The 17,606-nt window shown below is 29.7% G+C and overlaps 1 protein-coding gene across 1 annotated transcript; it reads right to left on the reverse strand.

The window, feature by feature from the left end:
• LOC105156148 (protein NRT1/ PTR FAMILY 8.3) lies at positions 10,796-15,777 on the reverse strand. The gene is made up of 5 exons (XM_011072203.2): positions 15,560-15,777; positions 14,651-14,765; positions 14,359-14,576; positions 12,725-13,281; positions 10,796-11,888 (listed from the first exon to the last, which is right to left on the reverse strand). Exons 1-5 carry the CDS (start codon positions 15,608-15,610, stop codon positions 11,066-11,068), a joined length of 1,764 nt encoding a protein of 587 aa, XP_011070505.1. The 5' UTR covers positions 15,611-15,777; the 3' UTR covers positions 10,796-11,065.

Consider the following 17,606-nt stretch of genomic DNA (forward strand, 5'->3'; position numbering starts at 1 on the left):
TGCATAAGGGCATTGCAAGTTACTTGAAAAAATGATTATGAGATATCGCGACGAAATTGTGACGGATTTGACATTCTTTTGCATAGATGTGATAATTACAAAAACCTTTCTAAATAAGTCATATGTAACATTATTTGTGGTTTTGAACTTTCATTCTTGCACTTATTGCATAGGCGCTTCTAATCTCTTACTACAAAACGAAACCCCTATAGTGCCGGCAATTTGATAAAGGTTTTTTTTTTATTTATTTCTAATGGTTCCTCCAACGAAAAGCTTCCTTCTGAAAAACAAGTGTCAGAAATAATTTCGACGATTTTTTCAATGAAAATACAATTCGCTGGAATATGTCCAACAGAAACAAAAAAAAATCAAAAAATGTGTCGAACTGACGAATAACAAACAATTTTCGATTGATTTGGAGAAGAATTTTCAGAGGGATTTTATTTATTTATTTTTGTATGGAGATGTTCTGATGGTTTTGTTTCCAATAAATCATGCCAAAATTCGTTACAATATTTCCGACGACTTTTATCATCGAAAATTCCATCCCTAATTTTTTTTTCCGTTGGTTTGTTTAAAAATATTATTTGTATTCAATTATATATTTTTATTTGCAATTAGATGTAAAATAAAGAAAATAAATTTTAAATAAATTATTATTAAAAAAAACATATAATTGTTACAAATCTAAATTAAAATTAAAAAAAAAAAGTCCTAATATAATGCCTCCACGTCCTCATCATTGCTGGGAAAGGTGAGTCTCAGCATCGCCGGCCGAAGGCAGTTGTGAGGCACGTTCCTCCTTCAGCTTCTTGAATATCCCTTAAAACCAAACAAAAGGGATAAATTAATATTAGTTAGCATTTTTAAAATTTTATAAATTAAACAAAATATTTAATTTTTTACTTACTACAGTCTTTTTCCGCCCCAGATCGCTCTGGAAGTCATTTGCCTTTTTCATGTAACAGTGGACGAACACCTTTATCTGCTTCAGCAACCAACCGAGCTGAGACTGCTCTGGAAATATTTAAAAATATTAGCGCACAATACAAAATTGAAACAAAAATTAATTTAAAATTTTATAAATTCACATAATTTCATTATAAAAAAAAACAAAAAAGGGAAAATAGTATTTTTAGTCGCATAAGTTAGGCCCATGTCACTTTTGGTCTCATTCATTAGGAGATTAACACTTTTAGTCCAATAACTTAAAAAAATTAATATTTTGGTCCTCATGCACTTTTCCATCTATAATTTAATGATATAGGTCACATGCCTAGCATGTTGCCGTTAAGTATTTTTTATTTGAGGAAAAATTGGCCCTTTTTTCAATATAGTATTATAAGAATACTTCATTTGGCCTACTTGGTTCACTTATGGAAAACATGATTCTTTGAGTTGCTTCTACTTGGCTTGGATTTATAGAAATTTGGGAAGGATATGATACAATTTTTCTGAGAAAAGAGAAAAATCGCTATACTTTTTGCCCTAATTTCCTTCAAGATCCCCCCCAAATGTGGTTATATTTTTCTCCAAAACTGGTCCCAAGCTGGAAAACAAACTAATTTTCTCTCCAGCCAAAAATACTTAACGATCACATGCTAGGCACGTGCTCTACACCATTAAATTGTAGATAAAAAAATGGATGAGAACTAAAAGTGCTAATTTTTATATGTTATGGGACTAAAAGTGCTAATCCCGTAATGAATAGGACCAAGAGTGAAACGGACCTAACTAATGGGATCAAAAATATTATTCTCCCCACCAAAAAAATTTAAACAATTCACGATGATCCACATAATTTCATAATTTCCAATAATTCACAATATTATTCCCTACATAACATCAAAAAATTTTAAAATGCACATAAATTACAGAATATTAAAATATCCGTGGGAATGCCTGTCGCCAAAATTCATTTAATTTTCTTCCTGAAAATGTTAATAAAAAATAATATACGTTTAAGTAAATTAATCCGCCTAATAGTTCATAGTGAATATCATACTTTTGTAGTATCACATTTTCATTGATAAATTTGTCCTTTTTATGTGTAAAATATTCTATGAGCACTGTAATTTGATCTGGATACTAACAATATCACAAAAAAAGCTCTGGTGTTTTGATTATTAGTATTTTTTAAATAATTGATTTAAATAAACATTGATCCAACCATACAAGTAAAACGACATGTAAAAACTAAAGATATTATTTATTATTAGTTACGTAAAACATATATGTTAATTGAATATTCATATGTGATGTACATTTATAAGTATGTTGTTGTGATTATTTGCCGCTACAATGTATCATTCGACTGAACATTTAAATTTTAAGTTCAATTGTTACACGTAATCACAATGACACCATCTTACCTATTTTGAAATTTTAGATAAATCTGATAAACATATATATAGATATCATATCTAAAAAAAATTGCTTGTTTCTACCGACAAATTTTCCAATTGATATGGAAATTTTCTATGAAAATTCATCAAAAACTAACCAAATTTTTTATAAATGTTTTGGGGTTTTCCCTCCAAAATTAGGATGATCATCCATATAAATGCCTTTAGCCTATTTTATAAAATCATAAACACCTACTTTAAAATCAAATTAATTTCTACATTTTGAGGTAAGTTTTTTCTCGTATATTCACTTTATAAAGTGTCATAACATTGTTATGTAAACCATAAAACAACATAATTTAAATAAAGAACACTTATTTACAATATGATATAATTGAATATTTCATTAATACCAAAATAAAATTACCTATATATTTTCGCAATAATAACATATACACCATGCAACAATTTAATTAAAGATAACATTTACAATTTTAATGAAATAATTAAAATGTTCAATTGTTTATGCTAAAACAAAAAAAATATTTAAATTTATACTAGAACATGATATGAAAATACTAAAAATACAATTGACTTTTTACCTGAGTAGAGATGCATCGCACAACTCACTTTACACATGACATGTTGATTAAGATTATGTGTCATTAGGATGCGATGTAATATATAAAAGGTAATAAAAATCAGTGTTTAATTAAAAGAAAGAGGTTGCATGTGTTGAAATATTAGTGTAAGAATGTGGGAATGTAAATAATAGTGCATTACCTATATATCTGATCTTGCAAACGACAATATAGTTATTATGTTTGCAATGGAATTGTGACAACATTGAAAATTACTATTGGCTTTGTGATAACAATCATCTTCATTACAATTTTGCAGCGGACCCATTCCATCACAACTGCAGTGACAATTTGCAATGCACGAGATAATCGTTGCAAAATTTGTGATGGAATTTGCAATGACGTCATTTGCAACCCAACATTCTTATCGCAGATATGTGGCATCATCGTAAATTTGCATTGAAGTATTTGTGTCAAAATCTTTATGACATAGAATTTGTGACTAATGTTGTGATTGCTTTGCGACAATACGTTTCTCCCCAAAACTTTGCACCCTTTTGCGACGGAATCTGCGAAAGAATTTCCTCAGTCCTGGAAGTCATAACAAGTTTGTTGCAAATTCTTCCGCAATGCGATAGTTAGCTTCCGTCACAAATGTTCCTTCATAAATATTATTATTATTTGATAAAAAGGATGATTACATAATTAAATTAATATATACAAAATGAAAAATATATCAATTGGATAAACTGATCACATCATAATAAATTAAAATTATAATATGAATGTAATTTCCCCCACATAAAGAGATACAACTTAGGGTTAGAAAAAATGTTGCATATATATTTATCTTATTTTTATCAGTTACTAATAACAATTCTTGCAGCTCTATCTTTTCAAGAAAAAAATTTGAAATTAATTGCCGAACTACAATAATGAGGCTGTGGAGATTTCAGTGACAAAAATAAGTAACATATATTATACACAATAAACTAAATCTTTTGTTAATTTGTTGATGTAATATAGTCTTTTCCAATTTCTTTTTTGAAAATTTTTCTATAACTATATACAAGTTAAGTGATTAAGTACAATATTTCTAAGCTCTAGCAGTAATTATTAAAAATGTATCATACGCACGATTAATTTAAGTGTGCGAAATAATTGTTGAACTTTATCAGAAAAAGAAAAAGGATAAGTTGCGTAAAGCTCCCTGTGTTTTTAGAATTTAGCTAAAAACTTCTTGTGTTACAAAAATAAGCAAAAAACCCTCTGTGTTTTTTCAAAATATTGCATACTCTCTCCTTCCGTTAAGTCAGTTTAACGTTGTTGATTTTGTCCTAAATTACCCGTTATACCCTTCTTATATCAATTATTGATCTTAATTATTAAGAATGAACATTTCAAATTTAAAATATACTTCTATTTATATATAATTATATATACACTATAATGTATATATATTATAATACATATATATACACTATATATTATATATCATGCGCGCGACGGTTGGCGCCTACGTGTGCTCGAGGCCATCGTTGCCTAGAATAATGCAGCGTCCCCCAACACCAAGCGCCGTCCCCGGCCACTACACTGAGAAGATGAAGGGGAAAAAAATGTCTTTTAAAAATAAAAAAAGATTTTAAATAATATTTATAGTAAATAATATAACTTAAAATAATTAATATAATTTATTGGTATTTTGATATTTAATTAGTATATTTTATAAAATAAAATAAAATTATTGAAATATCTTGTAATTAAAAATAATTTAATTTGGTTAATAATATATAATTATTATAAGCGATTTTTATATTTCATGTGAGTTTTAAATTTAAAATAATTTTAGTATATTAAATTTGTATTGTTGTTAAATTTAAAATTTTAATTTTTAAAAATTTTATATTGTTTAGGTGTTTTTATATTTAAATTATATTTCATATGAATTCTTAGTCTAAAGATAATTTTAGAATATTAAATTTTTATTGTGTTTTTTAAATTAAAAGTTTTAATTTTTAAAAATTTTATATACTATTTAGTTGTTTTGATATTTAAAATAATATATTTCATAATAAATATAATTTATTGTAATATATTTGAACTCAATAAATAATTTAAATCAATTTAAAATGTATTTAGATATGAAAGAAAGGGGGAAAATGGACATTTATATATTTAAAGTAATCCTCAAAAAGGTGAGCCACTCTTCATTTTTTTTTTAAGGAAGATGAGATTTTTTGTTGTATTTTATAAAACACAAAAGAGTTTTTTACCTATTAAATTAACATAGCGGAATTTCAAGCAATTTTACCAAAACACAGGAGGTGTTGTGCAATTTACCCAAAAGAAAAATCACAATCCTACATTTCATAGTAAGGACAAAATTATATCTTTATCAGAACATGGATATGGTGTGCTAACTTTAAGGGGAAAATGCAATTTCCGGCAAAAAATTGAATTAGATGTGATATATTAAATTATTGTCTTCAGTTGTAAATTATTTGCTATCCCAAAATTAAGGACGAAAATTTCAAACAATTATAATCTTAACTAGGGAAGTGCATCTCATATTCATAATATTTTATAAAATAATTATATTTGTACCCTCTCATCTATGGTTTATTTATACAAATCACTCTTATTTTTTATGTAATTACAGAAATCATCCCTGACAGCAAAAGAAAAAAGATAATTTGTGTAATGATGTTGACATTTTTTGAGATTTTTATGCGTAATTTTCAAAAAATGTATAGATAGTTTATGTAAATAAAATTTATATTTCTAAAAGGTGTATATATATTTTTTTAAAAAGACAATGATGATTTATGTAAATAAAGGGTTTGTAGATATAATTATCCGTATTTTATAAATGTAAAAGTAATCTTTTTGAAAAAACATATATATATATATATATATATGAGATAGGAAAAATTATCATTTTTGTCCTGTAATTTAGAGGGTGGCATTTTTGATCTTATACCAAATAATTTTTTCAATCCAGTCATATAATTTTAAAATTTTGACAATTTTAGTTCTTTTTCGTCCAGTTTGACTGAAAAATTGCATGTGACTTCTACATGACTCAATTAAATTGTAATTTTAGTCTTATAAATCAATTCGTGCAGAACCAAAAATGCCAACCCCTAAATTGTAGGACTAAAAATGTCAACTCTTTCTAAATTACAGGACTAAAGATTGTAACTTAATTTGATCGTGTACAAATTACATGTAATTTTTTAATCAAATTAATTGACTGAAAAATATCCAAAATTATGAAAATTCTAAAATTATAGAACTAAATTGAGAAAATTATTTGTATTGAGGAAATTAATTGTTTGCACATAATTACAAGAATTTTTTTTATGGAGGTACCAAGAACTATTTATCAATATCTTAGGCAAGTATGAAATACCTACGGCCAGAAAATGGATTATTTCTTATATTATAAATTATTAAAATTTAAAAATTATAATAAATTAATATTATCTATCACGATTAAATAAAATCAAAGGTAAAATACACTTTCATCTTTAATTATTTTTTGTGTAATATTTATCTCCCTAAATTAACAAATATAACACTTACCCCATTGATTGGACCAAAATGCCCCCCATGCTTTGAATAATATAATTATTCTCAATATATTTTGGCATTTTTCACATTAAATCATCACCAAATTATTTTTAATAAGGAAAGAATTTAAATTAAAAATAGAGTATAAATTAATAAATATATTTGATACACAATAAATATAATATAACCAACAACTCATAAATACTTTTTACAAAAAAAATAACAAATATATATATGAGGGGTCTAATTATCATTCCAATTTCCATCCCACTGAACTCCATCATATCTAATCCGATCCCACGAACCAAACGAGACCATAAAGTCACGGAGATATTATCACTTTCAGTTCTATTATCAATCTCTCTTAAAAAATTAACAAAAAAACATATTTCTCATATAATTAATATAGTTGAATAAAAATAACTAAATCACATGGCAAATCACTCCCTTTGCTACAGTAAGAAGTAAAATTATATTATTTTTTACTAATATGTCATGGAAATTGATTGTTTGATGTATGTTATTATCAGACTTTTAAATTTTAAATATTATTTAATACTATTTGATTAATTTTTATTAAAAAATAGCTAAATTATTTATTAATATACCTGAAAAAAAAATAATAAGACATGATAGTAGCTAGGAAGAGAGTCAGATTCTTGGGAGGAATGATGGAGAGTTTGGTTTCCCAAGCAGGCAATTAGGCACAATTTGTGGAGCCCAGTGCCCCAAAACAAGAAACCAAGAAAATGGTTTTTTGCACTTTTTTGACCCACCTGAACATGTCACAAAGTTCACTATACAATATGGGTAACTAAAAATTTTAGTTGTCTCACAACAATTTATGTGTTGAAATTTTTTTGTAATTTAAAAAATTATATTTAATAGTTTTTATGTTTATTTTTGTCTAATAAGTAGATTTTTTCGTTAGTCAAAATTCACGAAAATTATTTGATATTAATAAAAAAGAATGAACGAAAATTTATATTTACCTTCGATTGACTTACATATTACTGAATTGTTACAAGTCAAATAAATCTTTTTTCACTTACTAGTGAAATGTGTCAACAGCTTACGTCTTACAATCCACGTGGTAAATTAAATTGTATAATATGAAGCTGAAAAATGTATTTTTAGTGAGTTCTAGGATGATTGCTACTCCAAATGCAATGGGCGTTCTTCAATATCCAAACGTATATGCATGCAAAATACGCATACGGTTAGAACTAGGCAGGGTTGTCCCAAGAACGATCCGTCCATGCTTAAGTCAATGAGTTGCTTAAGAGAATAATGAAGGTAGTATAAAATAATTGAGTAGCAAAAGTTACACCCGTCACACGGAGGACCAATATTATAAAGCATACCTGATTGTACGATTTCACATGTACCGTAAATATATAATTAAGTAATATGACGTACGGTCACTATGGTCCATAAATATTAAGATTCCATAAACCTTAAAGGTCTGATCCTAAAAATCTTGTATTAATTTTAAAATTTGTCTGAAAATCGAAAGTATATCGTCGGAAAGGTCTAAGAGAGCTCAATAAGATATCCCAACATTAGAATTAGAGGCAAATGTGTTTTTCTTAATTAAAAAAGAGAACAAGGGTTGGAGAGAGAGAAGGGGATAAGCAATAATAGTAATTGTATTATTGAAAAAGTAGAGAAGATTTATGATCATGTGACAAGGTCTGAAACTACAACTAGACTTTGGTTGTGAGAATCATTGTCCACAAGAAACTCCACACAAATAGCATTGGATTCCACCAAACAATACACTCATCTCCCTCAGCAATCCAAGTGCATTGCCTCCTAAAGTGCATGCACTTCTTACCAATTTATGTTTTTCTATCTAACTCTACTATTCATTAATATCAAAAGCTACCTCATGTTTTCATTTAATTATAAATAAATTTAATTTTTTTTTTATTCTTTTTTTTTTTTAACAATACCTACGACCATCAACGACCACTTTTGAAAAAATTAATGTTTTTTTTATGAATTACTTACTTGTTTTGATCTTGTTGGAGTTACACGAGTATATTTTGAGATTTTATCGAACTAACATCTATCTGTACCTAGAAATTTTAGACTATTATTTTTGCTTGTTAAAATGTATATATATATGTGTGTTATGGTAAATTTATTATTAAAATAATCTCTGGTAGTTTTTTTCTCGATTTTTTTTTTTTGTTCTACTTTCCAATCATATTTAACGTTTCCTCTCTCCTCTCATCACCTCTCCTTTATTTAAGGTTTTAATTCTTTTCCTCTAATTCTTTTTTTTAAAATTTGATGCATATCAAAATCAAGTAACACCACGAAAATCGAAAAATCTCATGCATATAATTGGTGGACTAATCTACAAAATATAGATTACCATTCTGACGATTAAGTCAATTAAGCGTTTAAATTGAATAAATTGAAACTCTAAGTAAAAATGTATGATTTAGCAAGCTTAATTGGTAGTGTATATCAAAATCGTGTTGGAGATTATGAGGATGTTAGGGAAAAGGAAAGGACAAAAAGGAGGTGAAATGATTTAGAATACTTCGACAATTCACTTCTAAAATACAATAAACTCACAAATTCTATGAATAGCAATTTTGAAACCTTTCATCACCGCATAAATAAGAAACATATTTTTTGTATACATAAAAATCAGGGAATGAAATCTGTCATTAGAGACTTAGTATTTATAAGAATTTCACACATTTTTTCAAATTATTGCAATGTTTACGTTACAGCCTTTTTCCCAAATCATTGAATGTTTAAGTTATACTAATTCATAACTATTGCAATATTTCGCATTATGTAGAAAAGTTGTATAAGTTTTCAGAAGAAATGTTACAGTCACATTTTTTCAGCTTTTGTCTGAAAAATTCAAAATTCATTTCTATTAATTAATTAAAATTAATTTTAAAAAAATAAATAGGTAATTATTTATTTGGTTTCAAGTCCGTGCACGTTTCATGTGTCAGTGCCAAGTATAAATATGTCTATAATTGTATTATTTATTTTCATTCCCTCCGGATTCTATTTTAAAACTTGAGGAGATATATCTCGTTATAAATTATTTTAGATTTATTCATTCTTCCAATGAGGGAGGCAAGATTTATTCCCACGTTGTTTAAGCTTATTATTAATTGAAACTGAAATAACATATTATTATTTGTTTTGCATGTATATATAGTCATATCATTAAGTGTCAATTTCCATTTAATTTGAGTAAAATATATACTAATAATTAATGAATTAAAAAAAAGTTATCAGACAATTTTTGCATGTAAGATTGTGAAGCAATGTCAAATTTTAATATAACGGAATACATTATAAGTTTTAATAAAATAAAATTATTACTAAGAATTATGCGTGCAGGTACTGCTTGCCACTGTATCCAGTATAATTGAAGAGAGGCCAATTAATGCCTTAAAGAGTGTCTGGGTGAGTTTATAAGTTTTTTAAAATATCTTATAAGATGTTTAAGAGCTTATATTACGTTACAAAATGTTTGGTAAATCTTTTAGAAAAAAAGATCTTGTAAGCTCTAGAAATAAGATATTAAGAGCTTATAAACTCTTTTTTTTTTTTTTTAAAGTAAGGGGTTTGCAATTTATTTATGAGATCGTAATAAATTCCTTCAAGTGATTATAAATTTGTCATTATTAACATCTTATAAGCTTCATAATATTATTTTATCGAACCACTTCATAAACTTATTTTGAAGATAAAATCTATCTTATGAACTCTAAAAACATCTTATAAAATCTTTTAAATAAATTTAGCCGAAACAGACTCTTAGTCTTAATCCATACTTTTTCTCCTCTAGTTCAAATTCTCTATTGTTTTCTTTTCTTTTCTAATTCCCACCCCCTCTCAAACTTATTTTCCCTTGCTCTCAAACTCTTCATATATTTTTACTTTTTTCTCATTAATCTCTTTCTCTCCTTTCTCTAATTTTAATGCAATACTTAAAAATATTCTTCACACTATAATTGAAAACAGTACTCAATACATAAGATGGCAACAAAAATCTCAAGAACTCGAGAAAGTAGCTTTTGTAATTATGTCCCGATTCCTATAAAAAGGTCACTCAAACATACAGGCATGTCGACACTTGTTAGCTCAGTCAGTAAGAATAGACCACTTCTAATGAGATGATTGCGAGTTCAACTCATCTACAAACATGAGAATTGATGGTTGTGGATTCAATTCCTATATTGTTATGAGGATCGTTTAGTGAGTAACTCACAAGTATCTCTGTAAGCAATTTATAGTTTCGAGAACATGATCTAACGGTGGAGGTGATGAGAGCTGAATAAGCTTGAACATTATTGTAACAAAAAACAATGCATGTATGTATTTGGAGTGGGGGAGCTGAGGGAAAGATGAAGCAAAGCTAGAAGGCTGATGAGCCAGATCTGGAACTTATATACATTGGACGAAAAGAAACTAAGTTCAGTTCTCATAGATTCAAATCCCAGGGGTCCTGTTATTTGCTGAGATTGATGAAATAGATTAAGAAGTGGATCTCCAGCCAACATATGAAGTAAACTGGAAAACTCATGATGCTAATTTTGACTTAAATCTTTTAGCGCAAAAATAGTAGATCACCATGTTGAGGAAGCTGAGGCCAGCAAGGAGCCAAAAGAAATAATCAAGATGACCCTCGTTCAAGTTATCCGGAATCCAACCAATCTGCCCTCCTTGAGTGGTTAAAGATGTCACCACAGTCAGAATAAATGAGCTCAAATAATTGCCCAACGAAGTCGTGAGGAGTGACAAGGCACTGCATAAACTGCGCATGGCGTCTGGAGATTGGTCGTAAAAGAACTCCAGTTGCCCGATGAACGTAAAAACTTCAGCAGCCCCCAAGAGAAAATACTGAGGTATTTGCCAGAAGATACTTAACGGTACTGCCACTGGGTCATCGACTACTCCAAGCTCCTTTGCAATTGCCAGACGTCTGGTCTCAACAACAGCAGCTGCTGACATGCACAAGACCGAGATAAAGAGGCCAATTCCCATGCGTTGCAGCTCAGAGAATCCTCTTTCTTTGCCAGTGAGCTTTCTGGCGATAGGAACAAGGACCTTGTCATATACGGGCACCCAGAAAATAACGCTAATGACATCGAAAGTTGACAGAGAGGCTGCAGGAATCGTGAAGGAACCAATGGAAGTATCCATCACCATGCCCTGCTCAACAAACATGGTTGACATTTGAGCATAAACAGCAGAGAAGACAATTCCCGTAGCCCAGATGGGAAACATGCGTATCAAGATCTTCAATTCCTCGACTTGGGTTACTGTGCACAGCTTCCACGGGTCGGAATAGTCTCCCCTTTTGGCTTCAGCATCAGCAATTGTAGCAGCTTTATCAAGGCACCTTCATATGAAAGAGCATCAGAAAGAACGTCACAAAGGGAGGCTTAACTATCTCTATAATGAAAGCATTATTCTAACATAAATCTTTATTAATTTTATCCTTGACATATAACTGTTTTCATATATTAGTTTCACATCATCCGGTATGCCTTGTTCCGTGGTTTCAGAATCCTCTGACTTCTGAAAATGGATATTCATTTAGCACAGTTATAACATTTTGGAAAACAGACATCATCTACAAAGTTAGAAACTTTAAAGTAGCATAATGCTGATCAAGTGCATTTGCATTCTCTTCTGGTATTAAGTGCAGACCTAGAAACATTTTATATAGAAGAAATTTGCATTTGATTACTGCAGCTATAAGTTTCATTGATGAGAAGTCCCACTACGAACTGGAGGCTAAGCTCCCTATGAAAGATATCAAAGTAAGAAAGCATACAGTTGCACGACAAAGTTGTACAGAAGAAAGATCATTTTAAGAGAGAGAACCAATGCTGGCATAGGTTTGGACATTTTGTTTTGACATAAAAGTGGAGAATATTCCAAACTAATCTGAAATGCACCACCAGCAACGAGGCTTCGTGTCAAATCAAATAGTCCCTCATACAAGTCGAAGATCTTATAAAAGTGTAGGTAGTTTTACAAGAACATTAAAATAAATACCAATGAACTTGAGAAATTCCAAGCCAATTATGCATGTGAGACATCCTTATCAACAAGGGAAATGCAATTCTTTGAAAGAGACAAATCAAAGTTCAATAATTATATTGAGAAAAAAGGAGAATAGCTTAAAACAAACTAGAGTATAAGCAAAAGATGTAAAGCAAAAAAGATTACTTTAATTCATCCGTATGCAGCAGTTTTCGACTTCCTTCAATTGCAGAGTGTTTATCTGGTGTTTCATAGAGAAGGCTACTATCACTGGGGACAGCCAAATTCCATTTACGGCATGATGCAACCACGACCTGACACATTCTTGTAACAGGGCTTCCTCCTGGCCTCTGAAACCTGTAGAGAGGGGTGCCTGAAAAGAAGCTTGCTATAGCAATTCCCATAAATAAAGCAGGGATGCCAAAACCAAGGCCCCATCCTGCATTATCTTGAATCCACACGATCAAACTACTTGACACCAAAGCACCAATATTGATTGAAAAGTAAAACCAATTGAAAAAGGAACCCTTTTTAACTCTCTCTGCAGAGTCAGTATCATCAAACTGATCAGCACCAAAAGATGAAACACATGGTTTGATCCCTCCTGTTCCAAGTGCTATAAGATATAGCCCAAAGAAAAAAATTGCATATTGAGCAGGTGTAGCAGAAGGGCATATGGAGTCAACACATTCAGGGGGCTTAAAAGAAGGTACGGTTGCAGACAGCGTCAACGTGCACATCCCCTTCGTAAATTTAGAGAAAAGCAACAATGGATTAGTAAGATGAGAAGAGAACCAAAGAAATAATATGCGTAAGAGACAATGAACACACTAACGATTAAAGAATTTAAAAAGATAACTTCTGAAACAATTTATGTCAAGTTAACATACAAGGTAGCATATAATGGTTCGGTTATGCAAAAAGTGGACCAACGAACATAACTAAAAACTCAAGGAAGAACTAAGGTTCAAGCAGGCTTTAGGATATATTTACAATGTCATAGTGTTAGATTATTCCAGTATTAGAGCATTGCTATGGTGGATCTAAGTCTAAAGTTTTAGGTAACTTTGGGCCAGAAGCGTAAGTTGCCCACTTGGTCTGCCAGTTCAACAATCCAACAGTTCAGAATCTTCAGATGATTAGAGTAATACACAATAAAGTCCACAAATAACAACATGGATAGCCAAAATAAACCCATTTCAATAATTCATTGACCTTCGTTATTGTTGATGACCCAAAAATATATCTGAAATCTGTTCCACCATCCTCTAATAATAATTTATATTCAAATCATATTGTTTGGCTTCAGTTCTACCCAAACACAAAAACTTCGACATGCAAGAGATGATGACACTACAAACCCCATGGAAAAAAAGATTAACCAGTTGATCCCAAAACTAAGATAAAATATCAACTTGCACCAAAATTCAGAAATCCAATTTACATTGCGTAAATTTAAATGTAAGGTAGAAAATAGATGTTACAAGGTTTATACCACCATAGACTGCCACCAAATGAGGACGATGTTATGTCTTTCAACTGATAGCATTAGACTTTTTCTACTTTCTTACCTTTTTGTAATGGAGGGTGCACAAAAAGATTAAAGGTCTGAGCACATGCATATTTCCAATCTACTAGAGAGAAAAAGTAAAAGTTTGTTCGCTAAAATATTCAGAATTCGATTATGGGGATGACAATGTTGGGTGCAGAGGTGAGAGATAACCATGTTATCACACAAATGATAAAGAACGCAGACATATACAACAAACAAACAAGTTATGCCTAAAACATCGTCTGATGAAAAGAAGTTAGGAGATTACAATGAAGTAAATAGTGGAAAAGGCAGCAATTGTCCAATATCTTCCCCAGTAAGCATCTGCCAGGACTGCCCCAATAAGGGGAGTTAGGTAACAGGTGCCTTGCCAAGTGGTCACATTTCTAGCAGCAGGTACATTCCCCTCATGTAACTTTTTGGTGAGATAACTAACAAGATTAGTCGCAATTCCATAGTAAGCTAAACGCTCGCAGCACTCAGTCCCTGCCGTCAATGCAAGAGATTAGAAAAATGAGGAATGGGCAACAGTTGAGAAGTAATCTTGTAACTGTAAATACCCAGAATGAAAGGACATGCTCTCCAGTTTCCAGTGTTGCTCTTCAAGACAGGGTTTCCCTTAATGTCAACAGAACCATCACCAGTATATAGTCCATCATTTGATTCATTTCCACTCTGAGGAGGACAGAAAAGAAGTAAGTCAACAGCCAGGTTGACAACCATCAAACTAAAGTACTAAAAAATATAAGAATCATTGAAGTGCAAACAAATCTTTTCTGACAATAACACAGGAGAACATATGAATCCTTTCTTTCTTCTGAAAGAAGGATAAAACAAAACCAGATAAAGAAAAGCAAAACACTAAAGGAGCAGTTGTGCCACAAATCAAACCAATTAGCCTCATATGTCACTTCTGAACACAGCTGGATTGTATACTAAAGTAGTGATATTCCTTTCATCCATATTTCTTTTAACATCTACACCACATAAGCAACTTCCATTCTCCAACTAATGTTTAACATTTCATGGCACATCCAAAGAAAGATCATAATTTGTCCCTTAAATTAGAATCAAAGCCATATCAACTCAAATTTGAAGACTAATAACATCCAACGAATTTCCAAGAAAACCAAAATCCCCAACTCCCTCTGTTGCCCCAACACAAAAACAAGAACAAAGAACTAAAACTAGTTCCCATTTTTCTTCCTTTTTACTAATTACCCACCAAAGCACGCAAAATCCCGGATCCAAACAAACCCTCCCAGCTACATATACACACGAATTCCACAAATTTCAGATCAAAAGAACAGAATCCCTCTTAGCTTAAAGATACAGAAACTTATTTGCTAGCTATTCTTGTTGAAATCAACGCATATAATTCAGCATATTGAATAGTAGAAAGAAAGAGTAACAAAAATCTGAAAATCTTGCACAAAACAAGAAACCCATATCAAAAAGGGGAGAGGCACCTCTACAGGACCCTCCTCCAAGAGCAGTCTCTCCTCCTCGCGGGTATCCATTAGCCCCTTTGTCCTATGTATTCAGCTTATGTATTTGTTCTTCTGCGTAGATGATGCTGTAGATAATGGAAAAATTGTTATAAATGGGTTTCCCACGCAGACGGGGACCGATGACGTTGGCTATTGCAGGTCGCGCGATATCATAGAAACTCGGAGATCACTGTTTTCTAAATTATATTATATAGGGATAATTACCACATCAGCATTCTTCAAATATTCGATATAATTATAATTTTTTTATAATAAAAAATTATATTTAATATTTTTTAATTTTAATTTTGTCTAACAATAAATTTCTTTATTAGTTAAAATTTATCGAATTTAAACAAAAAAAATAGATAAAAATTCACATTTATCTCAATTGACTCATTATTGATTTATTGCAAATCAAATAAATTTTTTTATTATCAAATTATACTTATACATTCCATGTTAATGCATACGAGGAGGGATATTTTCACCATTATAGGGGTAGTTTAGTCACAAAAAATTTGTTTAACCTGCAATAAGTGGAGAATAAGTCAGTCGATGGTAAATATCAACCTTAATTCATTTTATTTTTGTTAATATCAACAAAATTCAGTGAATTTTAACTAATTGAGGAACATATTTGTTATACGAAAGCAAACTTGATGGTACTTGATGAATTTTTCAAATCACATGGAGATTATATTGAATTTCAGAAAATGGAAGAGTAATTATCCCTATTATATATTACATATAAGTTAAATTTTAATTGGGTGTTTGGATGAGCTTATTTCTTAAACCAGGTAACATGTTAGATCTTATGTTAAAGATAAGTTCATAAAGCATTTTAATAAAATAAGATTATGAAATGTATATCGTGTTGGTAATGGGCAAATTTTTAATTAATTTAAATGATGTATTGAGATTTTAAAAATAAATTGACAATTCTTTGTTTTTTTAAAAACGGGATGGGATTTTTCTTCGTAAAATCCTGACTTGAGCTATGAGTTCTGAGCTAAATTAGACCTCATAATTTTTTTTTTTTCAAAGATTACCAAACACTATGTAGCATTTTATAAGCTTTCAAAGAGCTTATAAGCTCACCTGAACAGTGACAAACAATCTCTTAGTTATGTGATTACATAATTAATTATAAAATAATTAGCTAAAGAAAATAATTTTAGAATAATTCTTTTAAAAAAAATGAGTATAGTGTTTTTATAATTGATTATGAAAGTGCAGATTGTACCTATTTCCAGAACAAAGTCATATAAGACTAACAAAATAATTAAAAAAATTACTTAATATACATAATGAGTAATTAGATTTAAAAGAAAGACAGTGATTCAAAAATATACAATATATTTAACTAAAATGTGGTTCTAGTGGTACTTAATCCCATAAGTAATTATTTAAAATTTGGATAAATAACAAAAAATATTGTGTTTGCACTCAAAAAAGTAAGTTTGTCCAGCTCAAATATAGGGTCATATGAGGGCTAAACATATACTTAGTGTTCGGATTTGTATTTTGAGTGTTTTGTTTTGGTATTTTGAATATAGAGAGAGAAAAATAAGGATAAATAAGCGTGTGTTAGAAATAGATGGTATGTTTGGATTTGTATTTTGAGGTAATTTAAAATACTTTAAAATAAATGGTGTGTAGGTTTGATGTTAAGATTTAGAAGACAAAAATCAATGTTCATTGTCGAATCATATCTCTTTTATATATAAATATTGTATATTTAATATTTAATTTGTATTTTTGGGAAACAAAAGCAGCTATTTATTGTCAAATTATGCCTTTTATATATATATATATATATTATATAGAAAGTTGAAAAATAAAAAAACACACAGATAAGGTGTGAAAAACACAAAAATAAATATTATGCGTGTTTTATCCTGTTTTAGAAAATGCCCAAACATGAAATCAAACATATTTAAATTTTATGAATTTTTATGTTATCACTCTTGAAAAGTGTAAGTTGAAAGTTAATATAATATTATTATTAATTTAGTTGAGTTGA

The sequence above is a fragment of the Sesamum indicum genome, linkage group LG2 (assembly GCF_000512975.1).
Source record: "Sesamum indicum cultivar Zhongzhi No. 13 linkage group LG2, S_indicum_v1.0, whole genome shotgun sequence".
Taxonomy (NCBI): domain Eukaryota; kingdom Viridiplantae; phylum Streptophyta; class Magnoliopsida; order Lamiales; family Pedaliaceae; genus Sesamum; species Sesamum indicum.

Excerpts from the sequence above, each read along its gene's own strand:
- LOC105156148 (XM_011072203.2), bottom strand. The coding sequence starts at position 15,610 with ATGGATACCCGCGAGGAGGAGAGACTGCTCTTGGAGGAGGGTCCTGTA. Across the intron at positions 14,766-15,559 it reads TGGAGGAGGGTCCTGTAGAG|AGTGGAAATGAATCAAATGA; the intron begins GTGCCTCTCCCC and ends TGTCCTCCTCAG. Across the intron at positions 11,889-12,724 it reads CTGCATACGGATGAATTAAA|GTGCCTTGATAAAGCTGCTA; the intron begins GTAATCTTTTTT and ends TTTCATATGAAG.